This window comes from Macaca nemestrina, chromosome 7 (assembly GCF_043159975.1).
Source record: "Macaca nemestrina isolate mMacNem1 chromosome 7, mMacNem.hap1, whole genome shotgun sequence".
Classification (NCBI taxonomy): Eukaryota; Metazoa; Chordata; class Mammalia; order Primates; family Cercopithecidae; genus Macaca; species Macaca nemestrina.
The window spans coordinates 2,644,008-2,659,007 of NC_092131.1; the positions used below are offsets into that span (position 1 = coordinate 2,644,008).

General features: G+C 64.0%; 1 protein-coding gene across 2 annotated transcripts in view; it reads right to left on the bottom strand.

Annotated features, from left to right (window-relative positions):
- LOC105489844 (centrosomal protein 170B) overlaps positions 1-13,852 on the bottom strand; it is a 31,894-nt gene extending 18,042 nt beyond the window's left edge. For both annotated transcript variants that reach the window (XM_071099478.1, XM_071099477.1), the window contains exons 1-5: positions 13,674-13,852; positions 10,632-10,763; positions 3,433-3,522; positions 1,341-1,421; positions 806-862 (exon numbers count right to left, since the gene is read on the bottom strand). In XM_071099478.1, the coding sequence (XP_070955579.1) occupies positions 806-862; positions 1,341-1,421; positions 3,433-3,522; positions 10,632-10,736 (333 nt within the window). In that variant the 5' untranslated portion in view covers positions 10,737-10,763; positions 13,674-13,852. The remainder of the gene's footprint in view (positions 1-805; positions 863-1,340; positions 1,422-3,432; positions 3,523-10,631; positions 10,764-13,673) is intronic.
- Positions 13,853-15,000: the final 1,148 nt, after the last annotated feature.

The window sequence follows — 15,000 nt, forward strand, 5'->3', positions numbered from 1 at the left end:
GACCTCAAATCCCTTCACCCAGAGGAACGCCAAATCCTCTAACACGTAGATCCTCAAATCCCCCGAGCCTAAGGAGCCCTAAATATCTCACTCACAGAGAGACCAAATTTCCCCAGCCTCAGAGACCCTAAACACTGTATAGAGACTCTTAATCCCTTCAGCTTCAAAGACTCCAAATAACTGTAACGTCAGAGAATCTAAAGCCCCTTATGAGACCCCAAAGCTCCTTAACCTGAGAGACACTCCCGAAAAGATGCTGGGGGGCTCAGGGGCTCTATACCCTCCTGGCCCTCTGAACGGGGCCCTCTGCTCCCAGGGAGGCTCCTGGCCCCCGCCTCACCCCCTGTACTCTCCTGCAGGGTGATCCCAGCAGCTTCCTGGGCTCTGGCCACCCAGCTCACCCGATGAGCCGTTTGTTCTGTGAGCCAAAGCTAAACCCGCCGGCACCCAACGCCGCAGCTCACAAAGCCCAGCAGCTGCAGCAGGCTGACCATGCAGCCGGAATCCTCCCAGGCCCCTCCCAGAGCCCTGATCCTGCTGCATCCACAACAGTGGCGCCTGCATCCCAGTGCCCCCGCCATCTGTCACTGCAGCAGGCTGGGGGTAATGACTACCTTCCCACCTGCCAGACTGGGCCATCTGGCAGGGCAGGACAGGCTGGCCTGACTCATGGCACCCACAGCCTGAACGGGGTGCCCCAAAGGCCTGGGGAGTGTTTGCTGGGGAGATGGCAGTGGGAGCATGGTAGGGAGGATGGGGGGCTGAGCCCTCGTGGCTGAGTCCCCCAGGCTCGGCCAGCACTAACCTTGAGCGCCTCCTCCGGGACTCGGTGCTGCACACGCTCCAGCACATACATGTTGGAATGTGGACACATGTTAAGGCGAACACGCAGCAGAAGAGCCAGGAGCCCAGCGCGGAAGTCCACGCCCAGCAACAGGTGTGCCAGCTCAAGGGCCCATCGAGGCAGGCAGAGGAGGGGCCTCTTTCTTCCCGGGGGGCACAGCCATGCCCACCCATTTGCTCAGACAGTCCCAAGGTCGGGCTAGGACTCGGGGCCCCAGGGAGTGGTCACCAGTTCCCCAGACCCCACATGACCTCAGGCTGGGTGGGTGAGCAAGCAGCAGGTGCTGGTGGCCAGGGTGGCCACGGGGGGCCGGGCTGCAGGGACTAGTATTCCCTGGGGTGCCCCGTCAGCAGGGGGCGCCCAGCCCTAGGGTCATCCTCCATGCTCTGTAACCCAGCGGCCCGAGCGGTGACAGCCCTGCTTCTGGAGTAACAGAGCGACCGTGGCCCTGGGGACTGAGGAGAAGCCCAGGAGGAGGGGCACTCAGGGGCAGGATATCGTAGCCGAAGCGGATGACGTCATTGAGCTTCAGCGTGACGTACTTCTGGTCCGGGATGCGCATGTCATTCACAAATGTCTGCAGGAAAACAGGTGGCAGGGTGGTGGGGCGGAGTGGGTGGGTGGCTATGGGCAGGGCCGTGGGGGCACCAACGCTCTGGCGCCCACGGTGAGTGATGGCCTGTGCAGAAGCCCATCCTAAAACCCCCTCCCCAACTCTAGGATGGCTGCTGGAGACACCTCAGGCCACTAACGGCCCCGTCGGCCCCAGGATTCCTGCCTGAGAGTGCAGCCTGGAAGCTAGAAGCCTGGATCTCCCTCAGGGGGTTCGGGCTCACCTCCTCCTGAACCCTGTCCTGTGCACAGGGCAGCAGCCCCACCTCAGCCCGCCCAACACATGGGCTCCACGGTGCCAGAGGGAGCTGCTGCTGTCTTGAAGAAAGGAAGCACTGAGGCCTGGGGCCGGGCTCAGCCCCTCCCTGGCAACATGAGACCTCCCGAGGGGAAGGGTCCAGAAGGGGCATAAAGGAGGGAGCTACTGCCCCTGTCCCCTCTGGAAGGGGCTGAGGTGGCTGGGGGTGGGTGACTTGGATGTCATCTCTGCTGAGGAGTGACCCCCTGGAGGGGTTTCCAGCCTGGACACCTCCCCGCTGCTCCCCTAGCCTCAGACCCCCTGGGCCTCGATGCCTCCTGCTGGACACTTTCCAGGCCCTCTGAGCCCCACCTGCCCCGGGCCTTCCCTGGAGGGCTCACCACTAAGCCCCTCTCCACCATAAATTCCACAGCCACCAGCCAGGGCACCCAGGCACTGGGGCCCACCCACCACTGCAGGGACCGTGATGGAACCCTCCAGAACGGAAGTCTTTGAGCATCTTTGTGAAGTGGACTCCAAGAGATGCTTCCTCCCACACAGCCTCGCCCTGGCCCCAGCTCCCACCTTGGCCCTATAATGCCCTTGGGAACGGAAGAGGCAGGCCTGCCCTGTGGTGCCCCTTAGTCAAGGGTCTGACGCCCCCCTCCAGGCTGCCTGCTGGCAGGGGTGTCGATGCGCCAGTCCCACAAGCAGGTGGGAGGCAGGTCTGTGGGCATCACAGGCCTCAGAGGTAGCCAGCCATGCAGGTGACGCAGCCCACACAGGCAGAGGAGTGGCCACTGCTGGGCAGTCATTCAGGGACAGCCACTTCATCAGACAGGCATGCTGCGGGAGGAGGGAGCTCAGGACAGACCGCAGCAGCCTGAGACCCCCTGGCCGGAGCTCCTTGAGGGGCCGCTGAGGGGCTGCTAGGGCCCCCCAGCTCAGGACTGCAGAGCGCAGTAAAAAAAAAACCTCCCAGGACACGTTGGAGTCCGCCAAGCTCAGTAACAGACAGAGACATCCAGACAGTGACCTTGGGGACAGATACACGCCCCACAGAGAGGGGCCTCCATCCTTCCTGCCTACTTCTACCCCATATCCCATTCCTTTCACCTGACCCCCACCCTGCTCTTGCAGCCAGGGGTTCCCTCCTGGTTACCTTCCTGCCCCTGCCACCCCCAACTTACAGAAGAAAGGATCACATGGCCCCACCTATACCCAGACTGGGTACCCAAGCATAGCTCCTTCCATCTCAGGGGCCCCATTTCCCAGCCCAGTGCTTCCCTCCCCATCTGCAGGGCCCACTCTCCCTGTGAGAGCAGCCTGACCCTTGGGGGGCCAGCCTGACCCTTGGGGGGCCTGAGTCCCCGCCAGGGGGAAACTTCTGGGGAGGCCTGGGGGCCTCTGCAGGTGGGGGTGGGGCCCGATCTGGGAGAGGGGCCAGATTTTGGAGAGGGGCCAGGGCTGGAGGAGGGGCCAGGGCTGAGAGGGAGGAGCCAGGGCTGGGGGAGGGGCCAGGGCTGAGAGGGAAGGGCCAGGGCTGGGGGAGGGGCCAGAGCAGGCAGAGAGGGGACAGGGCTGAGGGGCCAGGGCTGGGGGAGGAGCCAGAGCTGAGAGGGAGGGGTCAGGACTGAGAGGGAGGGGCCATGACTGGGGGAGGAGCCAGAGCTGAGAGGGAGGGGCCAGGGCTGAAGGGTAGGGCTGTTAAAAGGCCAGGCCAGGGCCTCTCACTCACCCCATTGAGGCTTCCCAGGTCCTTCACCCAGTGCTCGTCCCTGTCCTGGTCGTAGTTGATGACGGCATGCTGCTTGTCCACACTGCGGGACTGGGGAGACACACAGTCGGCCCTCAGGTGCTCCAGGCAAGGAGGTGACACCCAAGAGGCAGAGGCACCCCTGTCCCATCCCCTGCCCCAACCCCTGCCCCCAGCACAACACCAGCAGTGGCCCCCAGGCCTCCGACCACAGAGGTGTGCCCACCCCGTCTCCAGAGCATGATTCACCAAGATGCCAGGGCCATGTCCCCACCCTCTGCTGCCACCCCAGGCCTCCCCCAATGACCGCCCTCCCCAGTGCTGCTCCCTGTTGGGCCGTGGGAGTGGTGGGAGCCCTCTGGTCATCTGGCACATACTGTTACCTCCCAAGGTCAGGTGGCAGCAGCCAGGCTGGCAGTGAGGGGGGTTGTCTCAGGGAGCCCTCCCCCACTCCTGGCCCAGCCCCACAGGGACACACACAACTCTCAGCCAGTGTCCACACCCTTGGTGCTCCCACCCCTCAGGCTGGTCACTCTCAGTCTGCCATGTTCAGGCCACCCTGGCAGCTGGCCATCACTGCCCCACCACTGGGCACTGTCCTGAAACACTGGTGTGGGGCCTCCCCCAGCAAGGGCTAGAAGCCCTCAGGGCAGGGCCTCCTTCCTCACTCAGAGAGGAGATCGCACAGCAGGGGCTAGCTGGGGGCACGGGCTCTGATGGCCCAGCTTGACTGTGGCCTCCGCAGAGGCGCCAGGGCAGGGAAGCTGCAACAGGGTGGGGCTGGTGGTGGCCAGCAGCCCTGAGAGCCAGCCTCACGCTAGTGCCACTGCCACCCAGGAGTAAAAATGGGCACTCAGAAGCCCTGGGTGCCTGGCTCAAGCCACAGTGGTGGCGCTGCAGTGGAGGACCGGGTGCGGAGGGGTTGGGGGGGACTGCAGTGGTGGACCGGGTGTGGATGGGTTGGGGGGGACTGCAGTGGAGGACTGGTGGAGGACTGCAGTGGAGGACCAGGGGAGGACTACAGTGGAGGACCGGGTGCGGAGGAGTTGGGGGGGACTGCAGTGGAGGACCGGGTGCGGAGGGGTTGGGGGGGACTGCAGTAGAGGACTGGCGGAGGACTGCAGTGGAGGACCAGGGGAAGACTGCAGTGGAGGACCAGGGACGGTGACTGCAGTGGAGGACCAGGGGTGGGGTTGGGGGGGATGGCAGTGGAGGACCAGGGGGAGGACTGCAGTGGAGGACTAGGGACATACTGCAGTGGAGGACTGAGCGGGGGACTGCAGTAGAGGGTGGCGAGTGGGGTAGACGGGGCCCACACCTCCTGTCAGGACCCTGGGTCCCCCCAGGAAGTGGGCAGGGATGCCAGGAGGGTTTAAAGGTAGAGTAGGGTCCTGGGTGCAGCCATCCCTGAGCTGCCTGCCTGGACATGGCCCATGCTTTCCCAGGAACCAGGTGAGCAGCTCCACCTGCCCCACATGCCCTCCCTGGGAAGGCGGATCCTGGTGGGGCTCCTGGTGCCAGCTCACCTGCCAGCCAAAGCCACAGGTCTCTGGTAGAGTGGGTCTGACCTTGACAGCCACCACCCACCTCCAGGTCCACCCTGTTCAAATTCCTCCTCCGAAGGTGGCACCCACAGCTGCATGGCTCCTGGCCACCCCAGCAGCAGTCTCTGCCAGAGGGGATGGGGGAGGATCCTGGCCGGGGGGGTGAGGCCAGACATCGCCTCCTCCATTGGGCTTCCAACCTGTCACCGAGGCCTCCAGACACAGGCGATCCCCAGCACTCGCCTCCTCCAAGATGCCCGTCCTGAGAGCCCCTCCCCAACTCCAGGATGGCTGGAGACACCTCAGGCCACTAACTGCCCCGTCGGCAGCCCTAACGGCCAGGCCCAGGATTCCTGCCTGAGAGTGCAGCCTGGAAGCTAGAAGCCTGGATCTCCCTCAGGGGGTTCGGGCTCACCTCCTCCTGAACCCTGTCCTGTGCACAGGGCAGCAGCCCCACCTCAGCCCGCCCAACACATGGGCTCCACGGTGCCAGAGGGAGCTGCTGCTGTCTTGGAGAAAGGAAGCACTGAGGCCTGGGGCCGGGCTCAGCCCCTCCCTGGCAGCTTGAGACCTCCCGAGGGGATGGGGTCCAGAAGGGGCATAAAGGAGGGAGCTACTGCCCCTGTCCCCTCTGGAAGGGGCTGAGGTGGCTGGGGGTGGGTGACTTGGATGTCATCTCTGCTGAGGAGTGACCCCCTGGAGGGGTTTCCAGCCTGGACACCTCCCCGCTGCTCCCCTAGCCTCAGACCCCCTGGGCCTCGAGGCCTCCTGCTGGACACTTTCCAGGCCCTCTGAGCCCCACCTGCCCCGGGCCTTCCCTGGGGGGCTCACCACTAAGCCCCTCTCTACCACAGGCGCCAGCAACGCAGGTCTTCCTCTTGGCAGCCCTCAGTCAGCCTCCTTCTCCACAGTCCCCTTTTCCTGCAGGCCCCAAGGCCTCTCCAAACCTTCCTTACCCCACCCAGGCCACAGTCAGGCTTCAGGCAGATGACTCCGCCAGCTCTGGGCATATCACATCCTTGCCCAGGCCTCACCTTCAGTCCAGGTCCCCTCCCCTCCCTGCACCAACCTTCCCCACCCCACCCAGCCTCACACCAGCTTCTGGCTCCTTTGACGCAGCACAGGGTCCTGTTAACACCCACAGCCCAGCTGCCCTGCCTGCTCCCAGGGCTGAGCCTCCCCCCACAGCCAGGGCTTTCTCACCAGACCCGCTCCTGCCAAGCCCCTCCCCAGACTGCAGGAAGCGCTGGAGACACATGGGGAACCCCCTTCCAGAAACTCCCCTCTTCAGCCAGAAGCAGCCCCTCACTTGGCCAAGCCTGCAGCCACCCATGAGAAGTGACCCCCGGCCCAGGGCTCAAGACTTAAAACAACAGAAACCGGGGCCTGTGGAAGGAACTCGGTGCAGAAACAGCCAGGCAAACACAGATGTGGGACGTGGCTGGAAGACGCCCTAAACACATGGATTTTGGGGAAAGTGTCTAATAACGTGCACTCACTTTAAAATAAAGATGTTTCCAAAGCTCACGTCTGACGCCCTCTGTGGCAACAGCCTGGCCAAGCTGTGCTGAGTGGCAGTGGCAGCAGCCAGGGCTCTGGGCACACCCTCTTGCCAGCTCACCCGCGTTTCCCATTGGCAGCCACAGGCACCCACAGCAAACTGGCTGGATGTGCTGGGCACAGAGGGCCAGGGCCTGCTTAGGCTGTGGTCTCTGGGTCAGCATGCAAGAGTGCAAATCCCGGCTGTCACACACGCTCACAGAGGACACCTCCCCACAGACATGCAGCACACACACGCACAGAACACACACAAACAGATGTGTGTACCTACAGACACGCACATGTACATTTACACATGCACACACACACTGCACACCCTGTACCACAGCCTGGGCCACCACAGGAGCGATAGCCACAGCAGGAAGTCCTGCCTGGGTCCACGTTCCTGCATCATTTAACGTCTGTTCGCTGGGAACCAGCTCTGTGCTAGGCTTGCACTGGGCACAAGGACGCTGTGAGGAGCAAAGGCAGGGCCCTGGAAAGCGTAGTCCATGGGACAGCACGTGGGTGGCAGCTCTGCCCGGAACACGACTCCCCCACCAGTCTGCCCGCTGAGGTTCAAGCTACCGTCCCTCTTGCCTAGTGAAAGCCCAGGCCTCGGGGCCGCCACTCTGTTTGTCTCCCCTCCACGTCCCATCCCCCTAGCCCCAGTACAACATAGGCAGGTGTCTGCTGACCGCTCAGTTCCCAGCACCACCTTCTTTACACAGGACTGGACCCTGGACACCTTGCTGGCCCCCCTGCAGTGGACACCAAGGGGGGGCAGGGTCTCTGCTTAGCACCCTGCCCAGTGGAAAGATGTGGTGCTGAAAGCAAGGACTGCGGAGGGGGAGCTGGGACAGGGTGTGGAGGTTCCAGGGCAGGAAGGTGGGTGTGAGCCAGGTCCGGAGAGCCAGGGCAGGTGTGGGGAGAGGTTGGGTCTGGTGGAGGCCTGCATTCCTGTCTGTGCTTGAGGTGGTGGTGGCACTGGATGGAGGGAAGGGGACCCTGGCAGAGACCCAGGTGGAAGGGACAGAGGGTGACAGGTTTGGTTCAGCCACCGAGCTTGGGATCCCTCTGAGAGGCCCCAGTGCAGCAGGAGCCATATCCAGTAGGAGGCTGGAAGCTGAGGACAGGGCAGGCTCCAGGCAGTGGGTGGACGTCTGAGCAGAAGTGGACAGAGCCTCGCAGAAGCAGCAGCATTCAGAAAGGGCCGCTGAGGCCCCTGAGCATGAGCTGAGAGGGCGGGGGTCCTGACGCAGGTGCCAAGGAAGTTGCTGCAGGGAGGGGCGGCAGGTGCAAACATCCTGAGGTGGGGGGCAACAGAGGGGCCAAGGGGCCGGACATGGGGCTATAGGGTGGGGGTGAGAAGCCTCTAGCGCAGCTGCACAGGGAGTGAGGGGTAACAGGGCCGGCAGGGGGCAGAGGTGGGCAGGTTGGAGGCCGCTGCAGGGACACCGGGAGGCAGACAGCCTTCCCACACTCGCCACACCTGCAAGGCCTCCCTAAGCCTCAGTTTCCCCATGGAGATATCTTACAATGGCCACACCACCCATAACAGCAAGGGCCACCCACCTCATGCCCCACCCAGGCCAGGGGCGGCCACGGAGGAGAGCTGGGAAGCCCCCAACGCTCCCGACCTGCTCAGGGCTCCACTGAGAGGTGCAGAAACTTGGAATCGGACCCCAAACTCACCCTGAGCACCCTGCCCCAGCACCTTTCCTCCACCCCAGGGAGAAGCAGGCAGAGCAGGCGTGGTGCAGGGGGTGGGCAGGAAGAGCACCCACACCAGTCCCCTGCCTGCAGGCTGGCTCTGGCTTCTTCCAGAGGCTCCAAAGTGCCGCCGCCTCTGAAAAGCCCTCCTGGCCACCCTAGGTAGAGCAGCGCAGCTATCACTGATGCCACCCCTGCAGGTGGACCATGGTAGCAACCCGCCAAATACAGCAGTGGCCCCTATGAGGCAGTGGGGTATGTGGGGCATGGCCTACAGCCTGCCGCCTGTCTTTGGATGGCCTGAGAACTAAGAATTACCTTTACACTTTTAAATGACTGAAAATCGGCCGGGCGCGGTGGCGCTCTCGCCTGTAATCCCAGCACTTTGGGAGGCCGAGACAGGCGGATCACAAGGTCAGGAGATCAAGACCATCCTGGCTAACCCGGTGAAACCCCGTCTCTACTAAAAAATACAAAAAACTAGCCGGGCGAGGTGGCGGGCGCCTGTAGTCCCAGCTACTCGGGAGGCTGAGGCAGGAGAATGGCGTGAACCTGGGAGGCGGAGTTTGCCATGAGCTGAGATCCGGCCACTCCAACCTGGGCAACAGAGCGAGACTCCGTCTCAAAAAAATAAAAAAAGAAAGAAAATCATCAAAAGGCTATTTCATGACACATGAAAATTATGGGAAATTGATACTTCAACATCCGTAAATGAAGTGTAGGTGCTGCCACACCCACCTTGGCCACCCACGCTCGCTCCCTGGCTGCCCCTCACCACGGCCACAGGGCTGGGCTGCAGTGGATACTTCGTGGCCCGCAAAACCTAAAATCTTTACCAGGCCCTTTGTAGAAAACATTTGCCGACTCCTGCCCCCAGCCACGGACTCTCTCCAGCTATCAGAGGCATGAAGAAAAGAGAAAAAGGGGAGAGAATGTTCCAGATTAAGAAACTTCAGAGCCGGAACAATCAACCATAAGGTGAGAGACCTGCTGGGTCCAGATTCAAGAGGATCAGAGGATGCCTGGGGAGAAGCTGGGATGTCTGGACTGAGTCCATTCCAGCTGCTGTAACAAAATTCCTGAGTAATGTGGAAATGACAGAAATGTATCGCTCACAGTTCTGGAGGCTGGAAGCCTGAGATGTAGGTGCCGGCCGATTTGGTGTCTGCAGAGGGCCCTGTCTCTGCTTCAAGGATGGTATCTTGAATGCTGCATCCTCACTGAGCAGAAGGGGTGAGCCAGCTTCCTCCGGCCTCTTTTTAAGGTCCCTGATCCCATTCCCAAGGGCAAAGCCTCATGCCCTGGACACCTCCCCAAGGCCCCATCTCTTGAAGCTACCATGCCGGAAATGAAGCTTCAACCTCTGAACTGCAGGGGACACAAACATTCCCACCACAGCAGGACACATGGAGCAATATCGGGTGGGACTGCCTTGGGTAGAGGCAAACACTGTCTGCCCCAGCGAATGTGCACATGGCCAGGACCCCTCACCACAGCCTGGGAACTGCCCACCTCGTCAGAGCCTGGCACAGCCCGGGCCTGTGCGGCAGCAGCACATTGCATCCAGGAGGTAATGCCCGAGTGGGCAGGGCAGCTCCCTGCACCTGCAGGCCCCTCGGCTAGACTGGACAGTGCCATCCACCTGGCTCACGGGCCCACGTGCCACGCTGGAGGGTGAGCCAGGATAGGGAGTCCAACTTGTTCACAGAGGAAGGACATCAGGCCAGGATGGGCCTGTGGGTTAGCTCACCACCCCTGCTCTTTGTTCTCAAACAGCCAGATCGTAAGCCCCATGAAGCCAAACTCAGACCTCAAACCAGGGTCAGAGAAACTTCTGATTGTCAGTGCTGGTGCTCGGCAGGCTCTCATGCCCTGAGAAGAGCTCCCTCATGCCTGGGGACCACCAAAAGGCACGAGCCTTCACCAGGGTGCAGCTGGGACCAAGATGTTGGGACCCCCGCTTAGGCAGCGCTCATAGCGTAGGTGGGGTCCCCAGACAACAAGAGTATGGACAGACCGGCTTTCCAGGACGTTCCAAAGCCAGGCCTCAGCTCCCTCTCTGCACAAGGACGCCAACTCACGCTTCCAGGGACCCCAACAACTTTGAGAAGCTGACAAAAGCCTAAGCCCCCTCCTGCCAGAGATAGGGATACATACGGGGAAGGGACCCGAGCCTGTGAGCACACACATAACCCCTGCACACACCCACGGGAGCCCCAGAGCCCTCGGTGCATCTGGGACCCAAGTTAAGAGGCCAGGCCTGGGCTGCATGGCAGCCTCCTCACCAGGGTGGCCCGCAGCAAGTGGGGTGGGCACCTTCCTGGCCCCCAGAGGGACTGGACTGCCCACCCCCTACCCCCCTGGCCCCAAGCGCCCCCTGCGAACCTGTAGCATGAGCTCACATTCCTCACGCCCCACGAAGATGAGCTCGCGAGGGAGCCGGTGGCGGGCGCCGCTGCTGCTCACCAGGAACCAGGACGTGGCACTCATCTTGGTGCTGGCTGGGCCCGTCTGGCCCTGGGGAAAAAGGGATTGTTAGAGTGGGGCTCCCTGGCCTGGGCCTTAGCCCCCTGGACACATCCAAGGCCCAGCCCAGATCCTGTCCCTCTAAGGGAAGCTGGCAGCTTCCGGAGAAGCTGGACTCCAGCCTCACCAGGCCACCCGCCCTCCCTGGGAATGGTCCCGAGTCCCACTGCCAGGCCTTTGCCCTCCTGACTGGCCTTCCCCATCACGTCCATCCCCAGCAAAGGCTGCCTGGCCCTCCCTTATCCTCCAGGCCCCTGCACACCTAATCTCTTCTATCTTCCAGGTGTCAGGGGTTGAAGTTCATGGGGACACTGGTGGCACTGCCTGTAAGTGACCCCACATCCATGTGACCCACCAGGAGCAGCTCGTGGGTAGGACCCAGCATGGACACCAGGGTCCCCACGATGCCAGGTCCACAGCACCAGACCCACCCCAGGACACACACTGAACCAGAGGACCCACTCCCCTCAGCAGGACATTCTGAGACTGAGCCCCAAGCAGGGCCTGGGGTGAGGGGCAGCAGGGACAGAGCTGGAGACAGGGGCCCTGAGTCATCAATATGTCTACCACCGAGAGGAGGCCAAATGTCCCTTGGTGGCCATGGTGCAAGGACAGCATCAAGCGGCCCCTTCAGTGCCCAAGAGGGAAGAGAGGCTTTGGTGCCCATAGTCCCAGCAACATCAACAAAAAGGAGGTGGTCTGAGGGGCCAGTGTGGTCAGGGGCTGGTGTAGGCAGGCAGGGAGCTCTGTGGCAGCCTAGTGGGTAACAGGGGACAGCCTGAGTAATGGCCAGGGCTGATGACCCTGGGCAGCCCTATACCCAACCAACGTGCACCCTGCACACCCGAAGCATTCGAGCACACATGCCCTGGGCACTCCACCCCACTGCCCAGCACATCCTGAGTGCTGCTATGGGCTAGGCAGCCTGGGCTGAGCCAGCTGTGACCAAGACCCAGAGTCTCAGAGTCCTCGGGCTCCCTTCAGCAGGGGCCAGGCACAAAGAACAGAAATGGCTTATGAGAAAGTGCAAAGAGGGATACAGGGAACACAAAGGCAGGACACAGAGGGGGGCTCACTGGGAGGCATCCTCCGGGGCTCCGCAGGACAGGGGTGGAAGCAAGTGATGAACACTTGCGGGACTGCATTCCAGGTAGAGGGAACAGCCGGTGCCACCAGGGCAGAGGGACAGGGCAGAGGGATGGAGGGCCTCACACGCCCCTGGGAGTCCTGTGGCTAGTCCTGCACTGACTCCATCACTGCAGGGTCCAGCACAAAAAGAAAATGTGGTGCCCTTGTTCAAAATCTGAGAAGGAGAGCTGAGCAAGATGCCAAGGGTGGGGTCCAAGCAAGGGCTCCATGGGGGTCTCCAGGTCACACACCTGAGAGGCCGGCCCCAGATCTCCTGAGTGGGCATGGGACTCTGACTCAGGAGGCCAGTCAAGAAGTGAGGACAATAACCCAGGACAGGGATGACAGCAGCTGGGGCCCAGTGGAGCAGAGGAGAAGCAGAGGCTGCCGGGCTGAGTGCATCCTGAGGGCAGGGCCACACCACGTGAGGGTGCCAGGCAGAGGAGTGAGTGGCTCCCTGTCCCTACTTTGCTCAGTGCCCACACCCAAGGTCTTCAGCTTTGAGGCTCTTCACCAGATCTCAGCTCCCTTCAGTGAGCAGCAGGGAGCACCAACACCGGGCTCCAGCTAGTGTGAATGCCCAAGTGACCACGTGCCCCATAGTAAACCCTCACCTTGGGCAGGGAGGTGGGAAGATGTAGAAAAATCCTCACCAGGGGAAGGCAGCTCCAGGCAGCCAGGACCCTCTCACCCTGGGGGCCCTGCCCTTCCTAAGCCAGGCACCCAGGCTGGGGCCAGACAGGCAGGCACTGGAGGCCGAGGGGGTGGGACTTCCATGCCCCTGCAGCCCCAGACAGCGAAGCCCCCAGGAGGCCTCTACAGCCCCACCCTCCCCAGGGCTGCTGGGGGATCACAGGGTGCTCTATTCGGCAGGGCCCACCCCACCACTGCAGCTCCGGCCCCCAGCCAGCCCTCCTAGGCCTCACACTCTGCCATCACCTGCCGCGGCCCGCCCTGAGGAGTCCACAGTTCCTGTTTAAGGCAAAGTGAAGCCGAGCCCCAGAGCCTGGTGATGCCGCTGTACCAGAGCCAGGCCACCCACTGCCCGGCCGCCCACCCCGAAAAGGCCTGGGAGCCCGCGACGCTCCAAAACGGCCTTCGGCTGCCTCGGGGCTGGGCTGGCCATCGTTGCTAGGAGGAAGAATAATAAACGCCCCAAACTTGCCCCCTCAGCCGCCCCGGCCAGAAGGGCCACAGTCAGAGGTGAGGCGGGGAAAGGTGGCTGGGCCCAGGGGCAGGGAAGGGCAGCGAGCCGGGCGGGGCAGTCCGGCGGTGGAAGGAGCGCACAGGCCGGGAGAGGCAGGGACAGCGGGGAGACGGCGGCGAAGGGAAATGAGGAGAGAGGGGAGGAGGAGGAAGACGGAGGGAGGGACCGCGGGAGGAGAGACCAGGCCAGGAGGGAGGCGGCCGAGCCCGGCGGGGGAGGGAGCGGCGCCTTCTGAATCAGCGCTCTCCGGGGGCGGCCATGGCCGAGCCGGTGCCGGGGCGGGGACCCGGGCGCCCAGGCTTGCCGGCTCCTCCGCAGGCCGCGTAGACACGTACCCGGCCGGGTCGCGTAGACGCGCGTGGGGCGGCTCCTCCCGGCCTGGCGCAGACCAGGGCCGCCTCCGCGGCGGCGGGGACCCGCCTGACCAGGTGCGCCGGGCGGCCCCCAACCCCCGCGCCTTTGTCCGGCCTCGGTCGGGATCCCGCGCCCCGTGAGGCCCCACAGGCGTGCAGGTGCGGGTGATGGGAGGCCCGGGTCGCGGCCAGCGCTGGGCCGGCGCGTCCTACCTGAGGTTCGGGCTCGGTCTCCGGCTCGCCTCAGTCCCCGGCTTAGTCCCCGGCTTGGTCCCCGGCTCGGTCCCCGGCTCGGCCCGGCTCGGTCCCGGCCCGCCCGGCCGAGCGCTGGGCGGGGCCGCCGCCTAGGACATGCCCGGCGAGGCCCGCACGCTCGCGGCAGCCCTGGCCGAGCCCACGGCAGAGCGGCCGCCAGCGGCCTCGCGCGCGGGTCCCTGACGTATGCGGGACGCCCAGCCCCGCCCCCGGAACGCCCCGCCCCGGGCACGCCCCCGCCCGCCCCGCCCCCGCCGCTCCGCGCCGCGCCCCGCCCCGCCCCGACTGAAACCAGGTTAGGGCGGGTCCGCAGTCGCCAGGTGAGCGCGTCCCGGCAGCCCCGCGCGTGGCCCGGTCGGCAGAGGCTCGGCAGGCCCCCACCCCGCCCCTGCCCCAGGCCCACCTTCCCCCACCGCCCAGGCCCCGTTGGCCTCCCCGGCTCGTCTCGCACCCGGCGCAGACCCCATTCCCTCCGGTCTCGGCCCCGCCCCCCGCTTCGCCTGCAGGTCAGGCCCCAGCTCGACTGGCGGAACCGGGTGCCCACAGCAGCCCGTGCGCCCTGGCCCAGGGCCAGTGGGTTAACGCTTAACTACGCTCCGGGAGCTGTAGGCTCCAGCCGCGCCCCGAGTCCCCAACCTTTGGCCCCGGTAGCCCCAAAGAGGAGCAGACGGTGAAGGAGTCAGGGTGAGTCCCAGAGGCCGCACCCGGATTTTCCCTCCCGAGCCTGGCCAGACTGGGCGTGTGTCCGACAGCTCCACCTCCGACCCCGGGCGCTCTGGGCTGAGCTGGGGGCGAGGGTGGTGGACATCAACGCCGTCTTACCTGGACACCCACAGTGGGCCTGACCGAGGGGTGGGGCTGGGGCTGGGAACTCCGGAGGCGCCCGGGGTTCCTGGGGTAAGTTCCCGCGGACTGCTTGCTCCTTGTCGGGCGCCACAATAGGCGTATCCGGTGTCCCAGGAGCCAAGTGGGGGGAAGGGATCAACGTGGGGGCGGGGCAGCGTGCCCGCAGGGCATTCCTGCCTTCCAGGTGTTGGGGAACGCTGTGAGCGAAGGCGTGGAGATGAGGGGGAATGTGGAAGGCGTGCGCCCGGCCGGGGAACCCCGGGCTTTGTCCTGTGGGCAGCTGGAGCAGCTGGGCATTCCCGGCTGCGACAGCCCCCACCCGGCCCCGCACCTGGGCCTGCTCGCAATCCAGCGGCGCCTCTCCGCATCTGCCTTCACGGATCTCAGCCCCAGCAGATCCCTTGTGCCGGACCCTGGGGCGGGATTGTGAGTTCAGAGG